General features: G+C 49.2%; 1 protein-coding gene across 1 annotated transcript; it reads left to right on the plus strand.

Annotated features, from left to right (window-relative positions):
- The first annotated feature begins 4 nt into the window (after window positions 1-4).
- Window positions 5-11,430, plus strand: ZNF778 (zinc finger protein 778). Its single transcript, XM_033219375.1, is given in 8 exon segments — window positions 5-205; window positions 3,794-3,949; window positions 4,759-4,850; window positions 5,735-5,861; window positions 7,048-7,131; window positions 8,920-8,996; window positions 10,069-10,920; window positions 10,922-11,430. Coding segments are annotated over 7 exon segments (1,404 nt in total). The 5' UTR covers window positions 5-205; window positions 3,794-3,924; the 3' UTR covers window positions 11,069-11,430.
- Window positions 11,431-21,093: the final 9,663 nt, after the last annotated feature.

Genomic DNA, 21,093 nt, shown 5'->3' on the forward strand with positions numbered 1-21,093 from the left:
GCCGCCTCCTGTCCGCCGGCTGCGCCAGTACTTGCTGCAGACCGTCCCGGCGCCGCAGAGTTCCGCACGTGTCCTGGGGCCGTCCGCGGGGAACCTGGCCCGGGAGTGGTCGCCCGCCCGCCCCGCGCCCCCGGCACCGCTTCTAGAAGGAAAAGTCGCCGCCGCTCGCGATGGACCCGGGCCGCGCCTCCAGTCCGCGGAGCTGGTGAGAGAGGGGCCTTCCGCTTCCTTCACTTTGATCACTGGCTTTGGCCTTGACGTTTTTTGTGTTTCTGGCACGTTGTGTTGGGACCGAAGCATAAGGTAGACCCCTGAGCGCCCGGGGCGTGCAGCTCCCGGTGAAGGTTACCCTGTGGGGACCAGCGGGAGCGTGCGCCCCTCGCCGCCGGGACTTCCAGGCCCGGCCCCCGGGGAGGAGGGATGTGGCCGTTCTCCCGCCCGGCCTGGAGTAATCGAATCCGCGGTGAATAGCGTGTTTCGACTGTTTTTTCTCACGTTTTGCTTTAAAAAAATCTGAATCTAATAAAAATGTGAACATCTACTACAAGGAATATCCACTGCAGTCGTTTTACTGCATTTTAGCACTGGGCCATGTTTTCTCTCTCCCCCAGTAAATAAACCTTATGGTGAACTATTATTTGAGTATCAGTAAGTTGAAAATAAACTGCACACATGATACTTAACCTTTAAATACTTGGTAAAGCGTCTCAAAGATAAGAACATTGTCCTACTGAAACCACAATACTAGCGTTTCACCTAAGAAAGTTAAAAATAGGCCGGGCGCGGTGGCTCACGCCTTTAATCCCAGCACTTTGGGAGGCCGACGTGGGCAGATCACAAGGTCAGGAGATCGAGACCATCCTGGTTAACACGGTGAAACCCCGTCTCTACTAAAAATACAAAAAATTAGCCGGGCGAGGTGGTGGCGCCTGTGGTCCCAGCTACTCGGGAGGCTGAGGCAGGAGAATGGCGGGAACCCGGGAGGCGGAGCTTGCAGTGAGCTGAGATCGCGCCACTCCAGCCTGGGCGACAGAGCGAGACTCCGTCTCCAAAAAAAATAATAATAATTAAAAATAATAAGGTCGGCTGGGCGCAGTGTCTCACGCTTGTAATCCCAGTACTCTGGGAGGCCGAGGGGGGGGTGGATCATCTGTGGTCGGGAGTTCAAGACCAGGCTGACTAACATGGAGAAACCCCGTCTCTACTAAAAGTACAAAATTAGCCCGGCGTGGTGGTGCATGCCTGTAATCCCAGCTAGTCCGGAGCCTGAGACAGGAGAATCGCTTGAACCTGGGTGTCAGAGGTTGCGGTGAGCCGAAATCGCGCCATTGTACTCCAGCCTGGGCAAGAAGAGCGAAACTCCGTCTCAAGAAATAAAACAATAATAGTAACAATAAGGCCATCCACTGTCTACTTTGTGTGACATCTAGAATTGTCAGCATTGCTCCAGAACTGCACTGTTGGGTATTTTGGGGACTAAGAGTCATTCAAGGTTTTTTTTTTTTTTGAGACGGAGTCTCGCTCTGTCCCAGGCTGAAGTGCAGTGACCGGATCTCGGCTCACTGCAAGCTCCGCCTCCCAGGTTTACGCCATTCTCCTGCCTCAGCCTCCCTAGTAGCTGGGGCTACAGGCATCCGCCACCTCACCCGGCTACTTTTTTGTATTTTTTAGTAGAAACGAGGTTTCACCATGTTAGCCAGGATGGTCTCGATCTCCTGACCTCGTGATCCGCCCGTCTCAGCCTCCCAAAGTGCTGGGATTACAGGCTTGAGCCACCGCGCCCGGCCGCCATTCAAGGTTTATACGTTCCCATGGTTTATGTCTTTTCACCTAGAACAACTCCTGTCGTTTCTGTAGCACCTTATGCCTTTGGGTCCACGAGGTCTCAGATGGCTGAGTTCAGCTTTAGTCACCTCATGTCCCATGTTAGCTGTTCCTTCTCTACTCTGCTGATTCCAAGCCCCAGCCTATTTCTCAAAAGGTCAATGGTCAGCTGCATAGATGACTGTTGAGAGGGTGTAGATTTACTCTAAAATCACAGAGAGCTCTGAGTCTTATCAGTGCTTGCCAGAGGCATCCAACGGCATCCTGTTTACCATGGACACCGTGGCATTGGGTCTGCTGGGTCATTTCCACCAGGTGCTTAAGAAGCTTGTCCTGGCCGGGCGCGGTGGCTCAAGCCTGTAATCCCAGCACTTTGGGAGGCCGAGACGGGCGGATCACGAGGTCAGGAGATCGAGACCATCCTGGCTAACACGGTGAAACCCCGTCTCTACTAAAAATACAAAAACTAGCCGGGCGAGGTGGCGGGCGCCTGTAGTCCCAGCTACTCGGGAGGCTGAGCCAGGAGAATGGCGTAAACCCAGGAGGCGGAGCTTGCAGTGAGCTGAGATCCGGCCACTGCACTCCAGTCCGGGCGACAGAGCGAGACTCCGCCTCAAAAACAAAACAAAACAAAACAAAACAAAACAAAAAGAAGCTTGTCCTGCACCCTGAATGTGCAAGGATCCACACTTGGCACTGGCAGCCTTATAGGCAATTGTGTAGAGCATTAAAGCTGTTATATATGTTGTTCCTAAAGTTAAAAGATCTGCAGGGTGTTGTACCTCTTTTTTGGTTATAGGTGTTATGAGGTGCAGTAACTTGGAGGTGCATATTGGAGGGGATGTCGTTATGTAATCCAGGCTACTGAACTGACAGAAACTATGGTCCCTGAATCACAAGCCCTCTATAGTGTATATTTCATATGAAGGTATCTAAAATGTGTTTATTTCCTGTTCACTGTGTCCAACCAGCCTAATGTCAGCATAGTGTATGAGTGCAGTCTGGGGGTCAGGTCCTCTGGGGATGATGTTAAGGCAGAGAACTGAATATTGCATCCCTTTTTGAAGCAGGGAAAAGAACCTGTGCAGGTGACACCGAACTCAACACATTTGTGGGTCTTTTAGCCCAAAGACTCTGCACACCCCCTCTACCCCCCAGTTTCAGACACCTAGTAGTAAGTACAGTTTATACAAGGAGAATGGACATGTTTTTCTGACATGTGAAACTTTACTGTTTTAGTCACCTCATCAGTAGAATAAGAAAGTACAGCTCTAGATCTACCTTTGTCCTGCTGGGGACTGACCACAGACTCAGGAGTACAAAGTGATGAGACCAGGGTGGGGTGCGGTGGCTCATGCCTGTAATCCCAGCACTTTGGGAGGCCAAGGTGGGCGGATCACGAGGTCAGGAGATCAAGACCATCCTGGCTGACATGGTAAAACCCCACCTCTACTAAAAATACAAAAACTTAGCCAGGCATGGTGGCACGTGCCTGTAGTCCTAGCTACTTGGGAGGCCGAGGCAGGAGAACTGCTTGAACCCGGGAGGTGGAGGTTGCAGTGAGCCGAGATCGCACCATTGCACTCCAGCTTGAGTGACAGCGAGACTCCGTCTCAAAAAAAAAAAAAAAAAAACCAAAAAAACTGACGAGGTGGTTGAACCTGTACCAGCTAACTGTCGTGGTTTACCACTTCCTGAGTGGATGATGTGGGACCAATTCGTGTTATCTGAATCCAGGCTGTTTTACGTATAAACACGGGTGAAATCTGTGAATGGCTGTTCTGATAATTAAATAAGACTTCTGCTGTCTTCTGATCCATATACTGCTCTTCAGTAGGTGACGTGGATATTACTAATCCTCAACAGAGTAAACTGGGTATAGTGGCTTTCACGTGTATCATCTGCAGAAACAAGCTAATGCGTGAGGTTTGATAACTGGGAAGTAATGCTTCTTCGTTATGGTTGCTAGGAAATAGGGATCCAGCCATCCCTGGGTCAGGAGGGATAGAGACTGCACCATCCACATAGATTCACAGGCCGCCCTGTGGTGGCCTTGGCTTCAGGAAAGGAGCATTCAGACGCTTCCGTCAGCCTCCCAGGATGGCAGCCCCTGACCTAGCCCACGGTAAGTCCTGGTGGGGCTCCTCGAGCCTCTGCTGCAGGTCCTGATACACAGTGTGAGTCCCATGGACGGGGCCTGAGTAGTCAAGCTCTGGGTTCCTATTGGAGCTGCTGGAATCAGCCAGAGAACGCTGGCCTGTAAGTCAGCCCCAGTGTGTGTGCTTTGGGGAGGGATGATTCGTAAACCCCATGAGTTTTCTCACCAAGGGCAAATGAAGAGTCACGTTTCTCAGGGCTTACAGTTCCGCATCTACAATAGGAGCCTGTTACCATTTCCTGGTGGGCAGCATAGCTCACAAACCTTTTGTGTCGTCAGGTGAGACAGACTACCCTGGCACTGTATGGCTGTGTGTGTGTGTTTTCCTGAGGCATTGTATGGCTGTGTGTGTGTGTATTTTCCTGAAGCATTGTATGGCTGTGTGTATGTTTTCCTGAAGCATTGTATGGCTGTGTGTGTGTGTGTTTTCCTGAAGCATTGTATGGCTGTGTGTGTGTGTATTTTCCTGAAGCATTGTATGGCTGTGTGTGTGTGTTTTCCTGAGGCATTGTATGGCTGTGTGTGTGTTTTCCTGAGGCATCGTATGGCTGTGTGTGTGTTTTCCTGAGGCATTGTATATCTGTGTGTGTGTGTGTGTGTGTGTGTGTGTGTTTTCCTGAGGCACTGTATATCTGTGTGTGTGTGTGTGTGTGTTTTCCTGAGTGTGCAGCAGTACACGGGAATTTCCCGCTAGGATGGAATGACTTCCAGGTCTGTGAGCATGGCATTAGGGTCAGCTCTGGGCTCTCATGCCTTCTTGCCTTCTTTGTTTTTAGGAGGTCATGTTTCTAGGGACTCAGTCTGCCTTCATGAAGAACAGACACAGGCAGCAGGGATGGCGGCTGGCTGGCTGGTACATTGTTATCAGGTATGCCCAAACTGTGTTTTTCTAAAAATAACATACTGCTATTCAGCAGATAGACAGGTTTCTGTCTGAGCAGATTTATCTCCACAGCCTCACTCAAGGACTGAGTTCCTAGTTGAGCCCCCAGGGAGAAGAGCCTGGCTGGTCAGGTGTGACTGTGAAAATCCTCCCGTATTTCAGTGTTACTTTTTTTTTTTTGTGAAATGGAGTCTCGTTTTGTTGCCCAGGCTGGAGAACACTGACGTAATCTCGGCTCACTGCAATCTCCGCCTCCCAGGTTCAAGCAATTCTCCTACCTCAGCCTCCCAAGTAGCTGGGATTACAAGTGCCTGCCACCACACCTGGCTAATTTTTGTATTTTTAGTAGAGATGGAGTTTTACCATGTTGGCCAGGCTGGTCTTGAACTGATCTCAGGTGATCCACCCGCCTTGGCCTCCCAAAGTGCTGGGATTACAGGCTTGTACCACTGTGCCTAGCCTCAGCGTTACTCATTATTTTGACCCTTGTGCCAAATGCATGCTTCTTATTTTGCTGAGTGCTCTGACACATAGTAAGGAAGGGGAGAGTGTCCTCTCTGGGAACTTATTTCCACATCACGAGTTATCACTTGTTTGTCATGTGCTCAGGAGAGGGATGTAAGACGAGAGGAGCGTCCAGTGAGTGGGTGAGAGAAGTTCACATTGGAGGTGCCGTTCCGGCCGTATGACTAGAGGAGACCGACAGTGTGTGTGTGTGGGCAGGGAAGGGTTCCCAGGACCGCTGGGCCATGGGGTAGACAGTAGGAGACCTCACAGTCCCATGTAGGCGTAGGGCCCCGTTTCCTCATTCTCCAGTGAACACTGATGGACACGTTGAGTGGCTTCAACCATCATGTGTGATGATTTAGGACTCAGTGACCTTTGACGACGTGGCTGTGGACTTCACCCAGGAGGAATGGACTTTACTGGACCCATCTCAGAGAGACCTCTACAGAGATGTGATGCTGGAAAACTACGAGAACCTGGCCTCAGTAGGTGAGGCTGCCACCGTTCTTTGCAGCTTCTGTGGAGCTGATACATGATATGTCCTTACTGTGTTCCAGGATTATTGACGGCAAAGCCGAGTACCATGGGAAATAACAGATATAATGGGCTTGATGCTAGTGTGGTCGTTTCCAGAATGTGGTCCTGGGGTCAGTAGCATCATCATCACGCATCTAGAAATGTGCATTCTGAGGCCGCACCTGTGACACGTTGGATCAGAATGTCTGTTGGGTGGGGGGGCCCTGTCATCTCTGCTTTAACAAGCCCTCCCTGTGAAGCTGACTCACTCTAATGCTGAGAACCACTGGGTAGTAGTTTCCCAAGCGAATGAAGATCTCTTTTTGCACTTCTGTTATTTCCTGTTTGAATAGAAGTCTTAGTGATTTTTACATGTATATTTAAGCCTGAATGTGGGCTTCAGGGATCAGAGATAAACCAGTTTCTTTGGGGCACAGAAAGATGGAGTACTTGCACTTTGAGCTCCTTTGAAACAATTTCACTGCATTCTTTAGAAATGTAGTTCCTGACATGCCACTGCACTCCAGCCTGGGTGACAGAGCGAGACTCCATCTCAAAAAAATAAAATAAAATAATGTAGTTCCTGGCCAGGTGCAATGGCTCATGCCTGTAATCCCAGCACTTTGGGAGGCTGGACGCGGTGGCTCAGGGCTGTGATCCCAGCACTCTGGGAGGCTGGGTGCAGTGGCTTATGCCTATAATCGCAGCACTCTGGGAGGCTGGGTGCAGTGGCTTATGCCTGTAATCCCAGCACTCTGGGAGGCTGGTCACAGTGGCTCAGGGCTGTGATCCCAGCACTCTGGCAGGCCAGGGCGGGAGGATCACGAATTCAGGAGATTGAAACCATCCTGACTAACACGGTGAATCCCCATCTTCTCTACTAAAACTACAAAAATTAGCCGGGTGTGGTGGCGGGCGCCTGTAGTCCCAGCTACTCGGGAGGCTGAGGCAGGAGAATCGCTTGAACCCAGGAGGCGGAGCTTTCTGTGAGCTGAGATTGTGCCACTGCAGTCCAGCCTGGGGGACAGAGCGAGACTCCATCTCAAAAAAAAAAAAAAAACAAAAACAGAAACCAAGGAAATGTAGTTCCTGTTTCATGGGTAGGTTTGTCATCCGCTGCCTGAGCCTCTTCCACTGGTGTCTCTTTCCCTGTGTACAGGACGGGACCTGTTCAAACCCAGTGTGATCTGTTGGCTGGAAGAGGAAGAGGAGTTGAGGGCAGGGCAGAGACGAGTTCTCCAAGGTGAGTGAGTGTGAAGAGCACCCCTGGTCGATGTCAAGTTTAGCAGCTGCAGGAGGATCCGGAGTGTCGAGTTTGGTGGCTGTGGGAGGATTGTGAGCGTACGTTTTAAGATGCATTCTGGGCCGGGCGCAGTGGCTCAAGCCTGTAATCCCAGCACTTTGGGAGGCTGAGATGAGCGGATCACGAGGTCAGGAGATCGAGACCATCCTGGCCAACACGGTGAAACCCCGTCTCTACTAAAAAATACAAAAAACTAGCCGGGTGAGGTGGCGGGCGCCTGTAGTCCCAGCTGCTCGGGAGGCTGAGGCAGGAGAATGGCGTGAACCCGGGAGGCGGAGCTTACAGTGAGCTGAGATCCGGCCACTGCACTCCAGCCTGGGCGACAGAGCGAGACTCCGTCTCAAAAAAAAAAAAAAAAAAAAAAAAGATGCATTCTGGCACAGAACATGAGACCATTGGACTGAAAAGTTCTGGGGAGAGAGAGCAAGACTCTCTCTGTCTCACAAAAAAAAAAAAAAAAACAAAAAGAAAACCCTGCTCTTTTGTTCTTTGAGATTGTGGTGTTTTGTTTTGTTTTGTTTTGTTTGAGATGGAGTCTTGCTCTGTTGCCCAGGCTGGCGTGTAGTGGCACAATTTCGGCTCACTGAAAACTCTGCCTCCTGGGTTCACACAATTCTTCTGCCTCACCTCCCGAGTAGCTGGGATTACAGGCGTATGCCACCACACCCGGCTAATTTTTTTGCTTGCTTGTTTTGTTTTTTGTTGTTTTTTTTTTTCTTTTTTTTTTTTTTTTTTGAGTCGGAGTCTCGCTCTGTCGCCTGGGCTGGAGTGCAGTGGCCGGATCTCAGCTCACTGCAAGCTCCGCCTCCTGGGTTTACGCCATTCTCCTGCCTCAGCCTCCCGAGTAGCTGGGACTACAGGTGCCAGCCACCTCGCCCGGCTAGCTTTTTGTATTTTTTTAGTAGAGACGGGGTTTCACCGTTTTGGCCAGGATGGTCTCGAGCTCCTGACCTCGTGATCCGCCCATCTCGGCCTCCCAAAGTGCTGGGATTACAGGCTTGAGCCACCGCGCCCGGCCTTTTGTTGTTTTTTTTTTTTGAGACGGAGTCTCGCTGTCGCCCAGGCTGGAGTGCAGTGGCCGGATCTCAGCTCACTGTAAGCTCCGCCTCCTGGATTCACGCCATTCTCCTGCCTCAGCCTCCCGAGTAGCTGGGACTACAGGCGCCCGCCACCTCGCCTGGCTAGTTTTTTGTATTTTTTAGTAGAGACGGGGTTTCACTGTGTTAGCCAGGATGGTCTCAATCTCCTGACCTCGTGATCCGCCCATCTCGGCCTCCCAAAGTGCTGGGATTACAGGCTTGAGCCACCGCGCCCGGCCTAATTTTTGTATTTTTGGTAGTGACAAGGTTTCACCATGTTGGTCAGGCTGGTCTCGAACTCCTGACCTCGTGATCCACCCACCTTGGCCTCCCAAAGTGTTGAGGTTACAGGCGTGAGCCACCACGCGCAGCCGAGTTTGTGTTTTTAATGTATGCTCTTTGTCCAGATCTTTCCTGCTTTCTTTCATTGATAATACTGTTTCTGTTCACCATCACATTTGTTTTTTACAGACCAAATGTATTTTTAAATCTTCTAAATTATGACTCCCAGTTCTTATGATTCCAAATTTTATACATAGCCAAACTTCTCCAATCTATCTTTGCTTTATTTTTTTTTGCCATGTCTTATATGAAAACATAACAATGAGTTTGATCGTTTTTAGGTCTTTTTTTTTTTTTTTCTTTTCAGAATGGCGACTTAAAACTAAAGGGCCAGCACTTCAGCAGGATAGATCTTGGTTCAGAATATCAAATGAGACACAAACGGTAAAATTAACAAGAGAGATTTTTTTATTTATCACACTCATGAAAGATAACGGCAATTCCACTATAGAAAATAAGCAAAATTGAGAGGATGTAGAGAAGCAGGATTCACTCAGGTGGGGGTTGTCTGTAGAGAACACTCTGAATGTGTGGAATTTGGGAGGACCTCATCCTGTCTTGAAACTTGGTGCTTCAGACACACGTCAGCACACATGACGAGGTATTGAGATTGCAGAGCTGTTTCGTGAGCACAGACTTTTCAAAGTTAGAGCAGATGGCACAGGATTCCTTTTATTTTATTTTTTTTTTGAGATGGAGTCTCCGTCGCCAGGCTGGAGTGCAATGGCATGATCTCGGCTCACTGCAAGCTCCACCTCCCCGGTTCAAGCGATTCTTCTGCCTCAGCCTCCCGAGTAGCTGGAACGGAACTAGAGGCGTGTGCCACCACGCCCAGCTAGTTTTTGTATTTTTAGTAGAGACAGGGTTTGACCATTTTGGCCAGGATGGTCTCGATCTCTTGACCTCGTGATCCTCCCACCTCAACCTCCCAAAGTGCTGGGATTACAGGCGTGAGCCACTGCTCCTGGCCGATTCTTTCTTTTTTGAGATGGAGTTTTGCTCTTGTTGCCCAGGCTGGAGTGCAGTGGCGTGATCTCAGCTCACTGCAACCTCTGCCTCCCTGGTTCAAGCCATTCTCCTGCCTAAGCCTCCTGAGTAGCTGGGATTACAGGCATGAGCTACCACGCCCGGTTAATTTTGTATTTTTAATAGAGACAGGGTTTCTCCACGTTGGTCAGGCTGGTCTTGAACTCCTGACCTGAGGTGATCCACCCGCCTCAGCCTCCCAAAGTGCTGGGATTGCAGGCATAAGCTACCGCGCCCGTCCTGATGGCACAGGATTCTTGCAGTTGCGCTCCTCATTTGACTTGAAAGACATCTACAGGGCAGGAGCTGCATGCGTGTTATGAAAATGGCAAAAATCGTAATTGTCATCGTCATACTCTGTCTTCAGCTGGGTGAGATCTATGAATAAGCCTCAGCAATCCCCTGACCGCCACTCATTCTCCACCAGCAGGCAAGAAGCCACAATGGAGGGCAGCTCTGTGACCGCACGCAGTGTGGAGAAGCTCTCAGTGAACACTCAGGCCTCAGCACACATGTCAGAACTCAAAATACAGGAGACAGTTGTGTGTCTAATCATTACGAAAAAGACTTTTTTATTCCATGCCAGAAAACTTTGTTCAAAATTGGAGAGCAGTTTTCTGTGTTGGATCAGTGTGGAAAAGCCTTTAGCCCTACTCCAGATGTTGTTTACCAGCAAACATGCACTCGGGACAAACCTCGTGACTGCAGTGACTGTGGGGAAGCAGCCCCTCGTCAGCCCCACCCTCGGGCCCGTGTGGGAACTCATGGTGGAGAAGGAACCTGGAAATGGAAGCAGTGTGGGAAGGCTCTCACTCACTCCTCAGGCTGTGCCACGCCTGTCGAAACGCATGCTGTCAGGAACCCCCACGTATGTAGGGAATGTGGGAAGGCCTTTAGACACACTGCCTACCTTACTAGTCACATGCGAGTCCACACTGGGGAGAAGCCCTGTGAATTGGAAGAATGTGGAAAAGCCTCCCCTGTTGCTTCCAGCCTAACTCCACTTGTAAGAATTGATGCTGCAGAAAAGCCCTGTGAATGTACCGAATGTGGAAAAGCCTTCACTGAGTGCTCAGGTCTTTCTAAACACGTCCACACACACCCTGGAAAGAAGCTCTATGAATGGAAGGACTGTGGGAAAGCCTGCAGTGGGTTTTATCTACTGAATGAACATGTGAAAACTCGCATGAGGGAGAAGCCCTTTGCATGTGTGGTTTGCGGAAAATATTTTAGAAATTCTTCTTGCCTTAATAATCATGTTCGAATTCACACTGGAATAAAACCCTATACATGTAGCTACTGTGGGAAGGCCTTCACCGTGCGCTGTGGCCTTACTCGACACATACGAACACACACGGGCGAGAAGCCATACACGTGTAAGGACTGTGGGAAAGCCTTCTGTACGTCCTCAGGCCTTACCGAGCACGTGAGGACTCACACTGGAGAGAAACCCTATGAATGTAAAGATTGTGGGAAATCCTTCACTGTTTCTTCAAGCCTGACTGAACATGCGAGAATCCATACTGGAGAGAAACCCTACGAATGTAAGCAATGTGGCAAAGCCTTCACGGGGCGCTCAGGCCTCACCAAACACACGCGGACGCACACCGGGGAGAAGCCCTATGAATGTAAGGACTGCGGGAAAGCCTACAATAGGGTTTATCTACTAAATGAACATGTGAAAACCCACACAGAGGAGAAGCCTTTTATATGTATGGTATGCGGGAAATCCTTCAGAAATTCCTCATGCCTGAATAAGCACATTCAGATTCACACTGGAATAAAACCTTATGAATGTAAGGACTGTGGGAAAACGTTCACTGTTTCTTCGAGCCTCACTGAGCACATACGAACTCACACTGGAGAGAAGCCTTATGAATGTCGAGTATGCGGAAAGGCCTTCACCACGTCCTCACACCTTATTGTGCACATAAGAACCCACACTGGAGAGAAACCCTACATATGTAAGGAGTGTGGGAAAGCCTTTGCTTCCTCCTCACACCTTATCGAACACAGAAGGACTCACACAGGAGAGAAACCTTATATATGTAGCGAGTGTGGGAAAGCCTTCCGTGCCTCCTCTCACCTGCGTAAACACGGAAGAATTCACACTGGGCAGAAAGCCTATAAATGTAAGGAATGCGGGAAAGCATACAGTAGGTTTTATCTACTAAAAGAACATTTAAAAACTTACACTGACGAGCAGCTTTTTGTATGTAAGGACTGTGGAAAATCTTTTAAAAATTCCTCATGCCTTAACCATCACGCTCAAACTCACACTGATGAGAAACCTTACTAATGTAAAGAAGGCGGGGAAGCCGTCAGCTACACTCATTCATGTCGAAGACATGAAAGGCCTCTCGCTCTCCAATGCCCATCACTTGAGGAATGTGGCCAGGCCATCAGCATCTCATCACAACCCGGCAGGCAGGAACTCAACCTGGAGCCCTGCAGCAGTAGACACAGAGAAGGCCTCAGTGTGCTCTCAGGCCTTGCTAAATATGGAAGGTATCCAGCGGGGAGAACCTTACTGGCGTGTGATGCGTAGCAGCGCGGTTGCTGCTCTGCCCAGTACTTTGATGATCCCTCGCGATCTCAGTGGAGAAAAACCTGAGGAGGGTGAGAATTGTTGGGAGGTCGTTCTTTACATGACATCATTCCTCAATCCTTAGTAAACAAGGTGATTGACACTTGAGGTGTTATGAATGTACAGAAGATAGGAGTCATTTCCCCGTGTCCTAAAACCTTGTGGGCTAACAGAGACACGTCTTTTTGGGGGTTCTGTAGACGTATTTTGAACCTGTATGATGCTGCACTGATCATTCTTGGAGTGAGGACTGTTCCCTGTAGAAATCCTCCAGTCTGATTGCTATGCTGTCCGAGTCGCAGCCTGGCTAAGAGTGGGCCTGAGGACTCAGATGTGATCCTGTGTGAGCAGCGTAGGCTTTGGTTTGTTAGTCTTTTTTTTTTTTTTTGAGACAGAGTCTCGCTCTGTCGCCCAGGCTGGAGTGCAGTGGCCGGATCTCAGCTCACTGCAAGCTCCGCCCCCCAGGTTTACGCCATTCTCCTGCCTCAGCCTCCCGAGTAGCTGGGACTACAGGCGCCCGCCACCTCGCCCGGCTAGTTTTTTGTATTTTTTTAGTAGAGACGGGGTTTCACCGTATTAGCCAGGATGGTCTCCATCTCCTGACCTCGTGATCCGCCCGTCTCGGCCTCCCAAAGTGCTGGGATTACAGGCTTGAGCCACCGCGCCCGGCCTGGTTTGTTAGTCTTAAGATCCAGATGTCATCCTGCGTGAGCAGCATAGGCTGTGGTTGGTTAGTCTTAAGGACTCAGATGTGATCCTGTGTGAGCAGTGTAGGCTCTGGTTGGTTAGTCTTGCTCTTAGGCATGACCCACCTGTAGGATCCCACACTGGCCAAGGTGGGGGCATAACACAGGTCTGCATTTTATGAAAATGCCCTTGTTCCTCTCCCATCTCTGATCCCTTCAGATAAAACAAAAGGGGGCAAGGAGGGGCAGAGTGGAGAGGGGCGAGGTCAGTGCCGTGAGATGCCCCTGTTTCATGGCCATGGAGGGAGAACCACCCCCGCCCACGTCGGGAGGAGGGAATTCCTGTACCTCAGACAGTGCCGGATGGGTGAGAGCCCTGAGTGTCCCTGTTGACCTCCAGATCCTCTTCATAGCACGCAGAGCAGTCCTGGCAGCTGCTGCAATCCGGCAGTTCTGGGGCAGGAGCCGCTTGTGTGTGCTGCCCCTTTGTGTACCATGAAAACAGACCAGGGACATGGCTGGTCCTGATGTTCCACGGCGCTTGGCACTGTCACTGGCGCTTCCTGGATGAGGCCCTTAAACACACCCAGCAGCAGAGCAAGGCCTCCGTGTCCGTGACACGAATGTGTGTCCTCTGGCTGCAGCAATCTTGGGTTAGGTTTTTTGTGGCCATCGGGGCAGCAGCTGCTTGGTGACTGTTTCTGTGGTGTTGAACCCCCACGGTATAAAGGTAATCTACAGCGAGGTGAACAATAAGTCCTGGACGGACAGACCTGTGCACCATCATGTTACGTGTTTGAAATCCTGGATGGACAGACCCGTGTGCCTTGACGTTACGTGTTTGAAATCCTGGATAGACAGAACCATGCACTTTCATGTAATTACGTGTTTGAAATCTTGGATGGACAGACCCGTGCACCTTCATGTTATTACGTGTTTGAAATCCTGGATGGACAGACCTGTGCACCTTCATGTTACGTGTTTGTTGTGGAGAGAAGTGGGTCCTGCAGTGTTTCTCTTGTGGGATTGAGTGTGACTATTCAGCTCATCTCTTGCCACCTTTACTTACTGGCAGCGACACTGAAGGTCGTCAGATTAGTGTGAACTACCCTCTGGGGTTGTAGTGGCTTCTGGACTGGTCTCAGATGCCATCCTGGTTGGCGGAAAGAAGTCCTGCAGGTCTCCGCTGGAGCTGACTCACAGTGTCTGAGTCCAGAACGTGTGGGTCACAGGTGATGCCACATCTGCATCACCCTGGTGCTCGGACTCCGAGTGACGGCATCCTGAGCAGGCGGCAGCCCAGGCACCACCCTGCCCGATATGCCCACTGGTGGTGGAGACATCACCCCAGCCTAGACCTCGCTAAGATGACTTCCCCTCCCTTCACTGGAGGTGACTTTACACACTTCTGCAGAACCTCCTCGGCAGCGATGCCCATGGACTGGTGTTCCTAAGGCGCAAATTCGATATTTGAGATTCTGTGATGAGCTGAGCTTGCTGTCCGCTAACCCGCGATCCTGGTGTGATCTCAGTCAGAACCTACAGCCCTGCACCTCTTGCCTGTAAGAAAATCTGTTAGGGGTTAGTAGTGTTTATGAAGTCTTGATAATTGATAACAAGTTTTTTTGCTTCACCAGGAGGCACCTGCCTCCTATCAGCCTCTGGGGAGGCCACCGTCTGCCCAGTGCCTTCTCCTCTCCTGTAGCTTTCCGTCTCATCTCCTTACTCCCTTGACTTGGCTTCACACAGAGCCTCTTCTTTACACATTCTAACTGTTCACTTCATACCCTCCTGCAGCAGAACTACAGACCTGCCACCCTGATCATTGTCAAACTTATCCCTTTATCAGCTTTATAACCCCTCAAGGATTTTATCATTCGACCCCCAACATTTCGAAGTGATTTTCTTGAGTAATACCATATGCTGTGATGTGGATGGGATTGGCTTGTCCTCACCAAGTCTCATGTTGAGCTTTGACTCTCAGTGTGGCAGTGCTGGGAGGAGGCCGGTGGGGGTTTGGGTCATGGAGGCACCCTCCTGAATGGTTGGATACCATTCATTCTTGCTCTCTCAAGCCTGGATTGGTTCGTAGGGGATGCATTAGTTACCAGGAGCATGGTGATAAAGCCACGCTGTCCCTCAGGTTTGGCTCACTGCCCCTGACCTTCTCTGCCCCGTTTGACACAGCAGATAGTCCTCACCAGAAGCAGGTTGGATGCCAGTGCCATGCTTGTACAGCCTGCAGAACCATGAGCCAAATAAGCCTCTTTCTAAGTTACCCAGTGTCAGATACATAGCAACGCAGACAGACTAAGACACTACGCATGACGGAAAACCTGGTTATGGGCAGGACTGCAAGTACTGCTTGTGCAGATACCTGTATTTCTCCTCCTTACTCCCAGAACGTGTTCTATGCCACTTAAGGCAACTTACGCTCTCCTGTGTGAAAATCTTCACTCCTGATGTCTGAGGGTTCCTCAGTGTAAGGTAAAACATTAAAGGACCAATTGTATTAATTGTGTTCTGTTTTTTTTTTTATTAGGATACATTTTCATCCTGGGGTGTTGCTGTGGGGGCTAGACCGACCCTCCCAGGGCTAGATCATTCCTAAAGATGGTAAACAACTTGCTGGGAACACGCAGTGCGTATGGAACTCAACTCACTGCATATGCAAATCGACACTGCATATACAACTTAACTCACACTGCATATGCAATGTAACTTGCACTGCATATGCAAATCAGCTTGCACTGCATATGCAAATCAACCATTGCAAGTACTTATTTCCAGCCACTTCCTTTTTCTAACTACCACACCAAGCCAATATTTCTCCTCCCTGAAGTTAGCCCAAGATGAGGCACTAGACAGTGGGATATACTCTGTGCCCTTGGGCCTGCTGGAAGTATGCAGACTACCCAGCCCCAGACTTCATCCTGTCCTGTCCTGCCTTTCCTGTGAAAACCCTGTAGCCTCTGCCTGCCCTGGACCTGACTTCTGCCCCCGCCCAGCTCTGCAGCTTCTCTTGGGCCCTGTCTGCCGTGTTCTGTCCCTTCTCTTGACACTGTGAGTGATAAACTTCGTTTGTGTGTTCACTGACTCACCTTGACGAGTCCACATCCAGGCCCCACCAGTGGTGTGGTTTTCCTCATAGTCTTTCTACCTAAGCACATGTCCATGATAAGGTCTTACCCAGCCCAGGCATTCTTGAACTATCTGTAAGAGCTGCCGTGTTGACTCCTGGGCAGTTTTATTCTTTCTACTGGTTCAGCCTCATTAGGGAGTGACATTTTTTCCAAAGTGGTTGTGAAACAGCATCTCTTTGGGGTGTTGGTTTGCACTTCTCTTGATTATTGATAGTATGAACATGGTTTTACTTATGCTGGCTATTTTCCTTTTTGGATGAAATACCTGGACTTGTTTTTTCCTGATTTGTTTGCTATTTGTTCTTTTTTATAAATAGGGAGGCTGTTGTGAGGTGAGTCACCACTTGTGACGTAGAAGATTGTAGTGGTTTCCACTTGACCTGTTTTCACTTTTGTGATGGTGCCTTAAGGAAAAAGATTTCGCTGGGCGTGGTGGCTCATGCCTGTAATCCCATCACTTTGGGAGGCTGAGGCGAATGAATCACGAGGTCAGGAGATCAAGACCATCCTGGCCAACATGGTGAAACCCCATCTCTACTGAAAATAGAAAAATTAGCTAGATGTGGTGGTGTGTGCCTCTAATCCCAGATCTTTGGGAGGCTAAGGCAGGAGAATCACTTGAACCCAGGAGGCACAGATTGCAGTGAGCTGAGATCACACACTGCACTCCAGCCTGGCAACAGAGTGAGACTGTCTCAAAAAAAAAAAAAAAAAAAAAAGATTTCTTAATCTTGGCATACTCAAATGTATACAACTTTTCCTTTATCTTCATCAGAAATTTATTTTCCTCTAAGGCTTTGAATGCACTGTACTGTTTTGGCTTCCACAGTTTCTATGTTTTATGCCAGGTTGCTTAATCCGTTTGGAGTTGATTTTTGTTGACGGTATCTGTACAGTTTTAATTTCATTTTTCCCACTATGGACATAAAATTTTTATAAGGCCTCTGTTTTTTAATTTTATTTTATTTTATTTTTGAGATGGAGTCTTGCTCTGTTGCCCAGGCTGGAGTGCAGTGGCACGATCTCGGCTCACTGCAAGCTCCGCCTCCTGGGTTCACGCCATTCTCCTGCCTCAGCCTCCCAAGTAGCTGAGACTACAGGTGCCCGCCAACACACCTGATTTTTTTGTATTGTTAGTAGAGACGAGGTTTCACCATGTTAGCCAGGAAGGTCTCGATCTCCTGACCTCATGATCCACCCACCTCGGCCTCCCAAAGTGCTGGGATTACAGGCGTGAGCCACTACACCCAGCCACCTCTGTTTTTTTAATGAAGAAAAGAGGTTTATTTGGTTCACAATTCTGAAGGCCGGAAGGTCCCAAAAGCATGGCACCAGCATCCGCTAGGCTCCAGATGGGGGCCTTATGCCGACTTCTGTTTTCACACAATCAGTGGGAAACAGGTGTCCTAACACTAGTGAGAGAGAAAAATCCCAAAGTTTAGTTTTTCCCGTTCACTTGCCCTGGCCTCCAGGCAGTCCTGCAGCAGCAAACACATCATCGGCCTTAGGAGCTGGCCTGTGAGGTTGACCACTCTGTGGGTGGACAAGCCCCGCCCCTAGAAGAGACATGAGCACCTCTGCATAGGCTTTGAGAATGGAATTGACATTGAAAGCACAACCCACACAATGTTCAATAAAACTTGCCTCCTGAACCTAACTAGGTCACTCACCTGCTTAACCAATATCTCCATCACCCATGGGATTTACAGACCCAGAGTGTTATAACGTAAAATTCAAAAGTGTCCAGACTAGAATCTGAAATTATTCAGCATAGGTGCAACAGCCTTGGGGAGCAGTGTTATGATACAAAATGGCTAATCATGGCCTCAGAATCCTGGAAGGAAAGGAGAAAGTGTGATGTAGTAAAACCACTTGAAAAAATCATGATGAAAAGCTTCTCATATTTGGTGTAAGATAAAAACTTAAGTTTGAAGAGGTTCCATGAGCCCCAGACAGGATAAATTTACAGAAAACCAAGCCCAGGCCGGGCGTGGTGACTCACGCCTGTAATCCCACCACTTTGGGAGGCCGAGGCAGGTGGATCACGAGGTCAGGAGATCAAGACCATCCTGGCTAACACAGTAAAACCCCATCTCTACTGAAAAAAAAAAACAAAAAATTAGCTGGGCTTGGTGGCGGGCATCTGTAGTCCCAGCTACTTGGGAGGTTGAGGCAGGAGAATGGCATGATCCTGGGAGGTGGAGTGTGCAGTGGACCGAGATCGCACCACTGCACACCAGCCTGAGCGACAGAGCGAGACTCCGTCTTGGAAAAAAAAAAAAAAGGCCGGGCGCGATATCTCACGCCTGTAATCCCAGCACTTTCAGAGGCCGAGAGGGGCGGATCACGAGGTCAGGAGATCGAGACCATCCTGGCTAACACGGTGAAACCCTGTCTCTACTAAAAAATACAAAAACTAGCCGGGTGAGGTGACGGGCGCCTGTAGTCCCAGCTACTCGGGAGGCTGAGGCAGAAGAATGGCAGGAACCCGGGAGGCGGAGCTTGCAGTGAGCCGAGATCCTGCCACTGCACTCCAGTCCTGGCGACAGAGCGAGACTCCGCCTCAAAAAAAAAAAAAAAAAATTAGGCGTGGCTCATGCCTGTAATCCCAGCACTTTGGGAGGCTGAGGTGGGTAGATCACAAGGTCAGGAGATCGAGACCACGGTGAAACCCTGTCTCTACCAAAAATACAAAAAAATTAGCTGGGTGTGGTGGTGGGCACCTGTAGTCCCAGCTACGCAGGAGGCTGAGGCAGGAGAATGTCGTGAACCCGGGAGGTGGAGCTTGCAGTGAATGGAGATCACGCCACTGCACTCCAGCCTGGGCGACAGAGCAAGACTCCGTCTCAAAAAAAAAAAAAAAAGGAAAAAAACCAAGCCCAGACCTACCACCATGAAACTGCTGAAAGCTACAGAGTGAAAGTCTTGGAAGGAAGCTGAGAAAATGGACGCAGTGCTTCCAGAAGAACAATTCAATTGACCGGGTTTCTCATCAGAAGCCATAGAGGCCAACAGGAAATGTAGGACCATTTTTCAAGTTCTGAAATAAAAAGAAATACCAACCCAGATTGCTGTATCCAGCAAAATATCCTTTAGGAATGAAACGGAAATAACGATGATGCAATACAAAGAGTAATTGCCTGAAGAGCTGGTTTAAATAAATGGGTACAGAAAACTCTTCAGGAAACCTGGAACAAAGGAAAAGCTGTAGAAATGGTAAATATCTGAGTAAATAGATCAGATTATTCTACTCTTGAGTTCTTTAAAATATATATGATTGTGAAAAACAACTATCACATGGAGTTTCAACTGATGTATATTGAATACATAAGACAACTGCAACATTACGGTGAGGGGCAGGTGGCTGGACGGCGCTGAGGTTCCGCGCTCCATTTCAGTGGCAAAATACCGTTCCAGAAAGACTGGAAAAGCTAAGTATGTATATTTTAATTACTAAAGAAGTATATAGCTGGGCATGGTGGCTCACACCTGTAATCCCACCACTTTGGGAGGATGAGGTGGGTGGATCACTTGAGGTCAGGAGTTCGAGACCAGCTTGGTCAACATGGCGAAACCCCATCTCTACTAAGAAATACAAAAATTAGCTGGATGTGGTTGGGGGCACCGGTAATCCCAGCTACTCAGGAGGCTGAGGCAGGAGAATCACTTGAACCCGGGAGGTGGAAGTTGCAATCAGTCGAGATCGCGCCACTGCACTCCAGCCTGGGGGACAGAGCAACACTCTGTCTAAAAAAAAAAAAAAAAAAAAGGTACAATGAGGTATACTAAAATAGTACAACATGTTAATTGAAACATACTACGAAAAGTGTTAAATAGCCTGAAAGAATTGTGATAAAGGGGAAACTGAATACTGGGAACAAAAGAGAACAAGCAGGTAATGAAGTGGTGGCCGGGCACAGTGGCTCAGGCCTGTAATCCCAGCACTGTGGGAGGCCAATCACTTGAGGTCAGGGGTCTGAGACCAGCCTGGCCAACACACTGAAACCCCATCTCTACTAAAAATACAAAATTAGCCGGGGGTGATGGTGGGAGCCTGTAATTCGAGCTACGTGGGAGGCTGAGGTAGGGGGATCACTTGAACCGGGGAGATGGAGGTGGCGGTGAGCCGAGATCGCGCCACTGCACTCCAGTCTGGGTGATAGCAAGACTCTCTCTAAAAAAATACAAAATAACTGCTAGAGCCGAATCCTATGTAATCAAACACGTTAAATGCACATGATCAGCCGGGCACGGTGGCTCACGCCTGGAATCCCAGCACTTCGGAAGGCTGAGGCGGGTGGATCACTTGAGGTCAGGCGTTCCAGACCAGCCTGGTCAACACGGTGAAACCCTGTCTCTACTAAAAATACAAAAATTAGCCAGGTTTGGTGGCGCACGCCTGTAGTCCCAGCTACTCAGGAGCCTGAGGCAGGAGAATCACTTGAACCCAGGAGGCAGAGGTTGCAGTGAGCCGAGATCACATCACTGTACTCCAGCCTGGGCAACAGAGCGAGACTTTGTCTCAAAAAAAAAAACAACAAAAAACACATGATCTACCCATGCTATTTAAAGACAGGAAAGATAAAAAGTGTGGCCCATCAATATGATATCTACAAGATACTTCAAATACAATGACATAAATAGGGTTAATAGAAAAATGGAAAAGTGTATACCATGGAAACATAATTTAAAAAAGTGGAGAGGCTGTATTTAACATCAGACAATGACTTCAACACAAAGAAAATTACCACAGGGTGTCGAGTGCAGTGACTGGTGCCTGTAATCCCAACACTTTGGGAGGTTGAGGTGGCTGGCTCGTGTAAGGCCAGGAGTTCAAGACCAGACTGGGCAACATGGTGAAACCCTGTCTGTACTAAAAATACAGAATTGGCCAGGCGCGGTGGCTCAATCCTGTAATCCCAGCACTTTGGGAGGCCGAGACGGGCGGATCACGAAGTCAGGAGATCGAGACCATCCTGGCTAACACGGTGAAACCCCGTCTACTAAAAAATACAAAAAACTAGCCGGGCGAGGTGGCG

This window comes from Trachypithecus francoisi, unplaced genomic scaffold (genome assembly GCF_009764315.1).
Source record: "Trachypithecus francoisi isolate TF-2019V2 unplaced genomic scaffold, Tfra_2.0 Lachesis_group10, whole genome shotgun sequence".
Classification (NCBI taxonomy): domain Eukaryota; kingdom Metazoa; phylum Chordata; class Mammalia; order Primates; family Cercopithecidae; genus Trachypithecus; species Trachypithecus francoisi.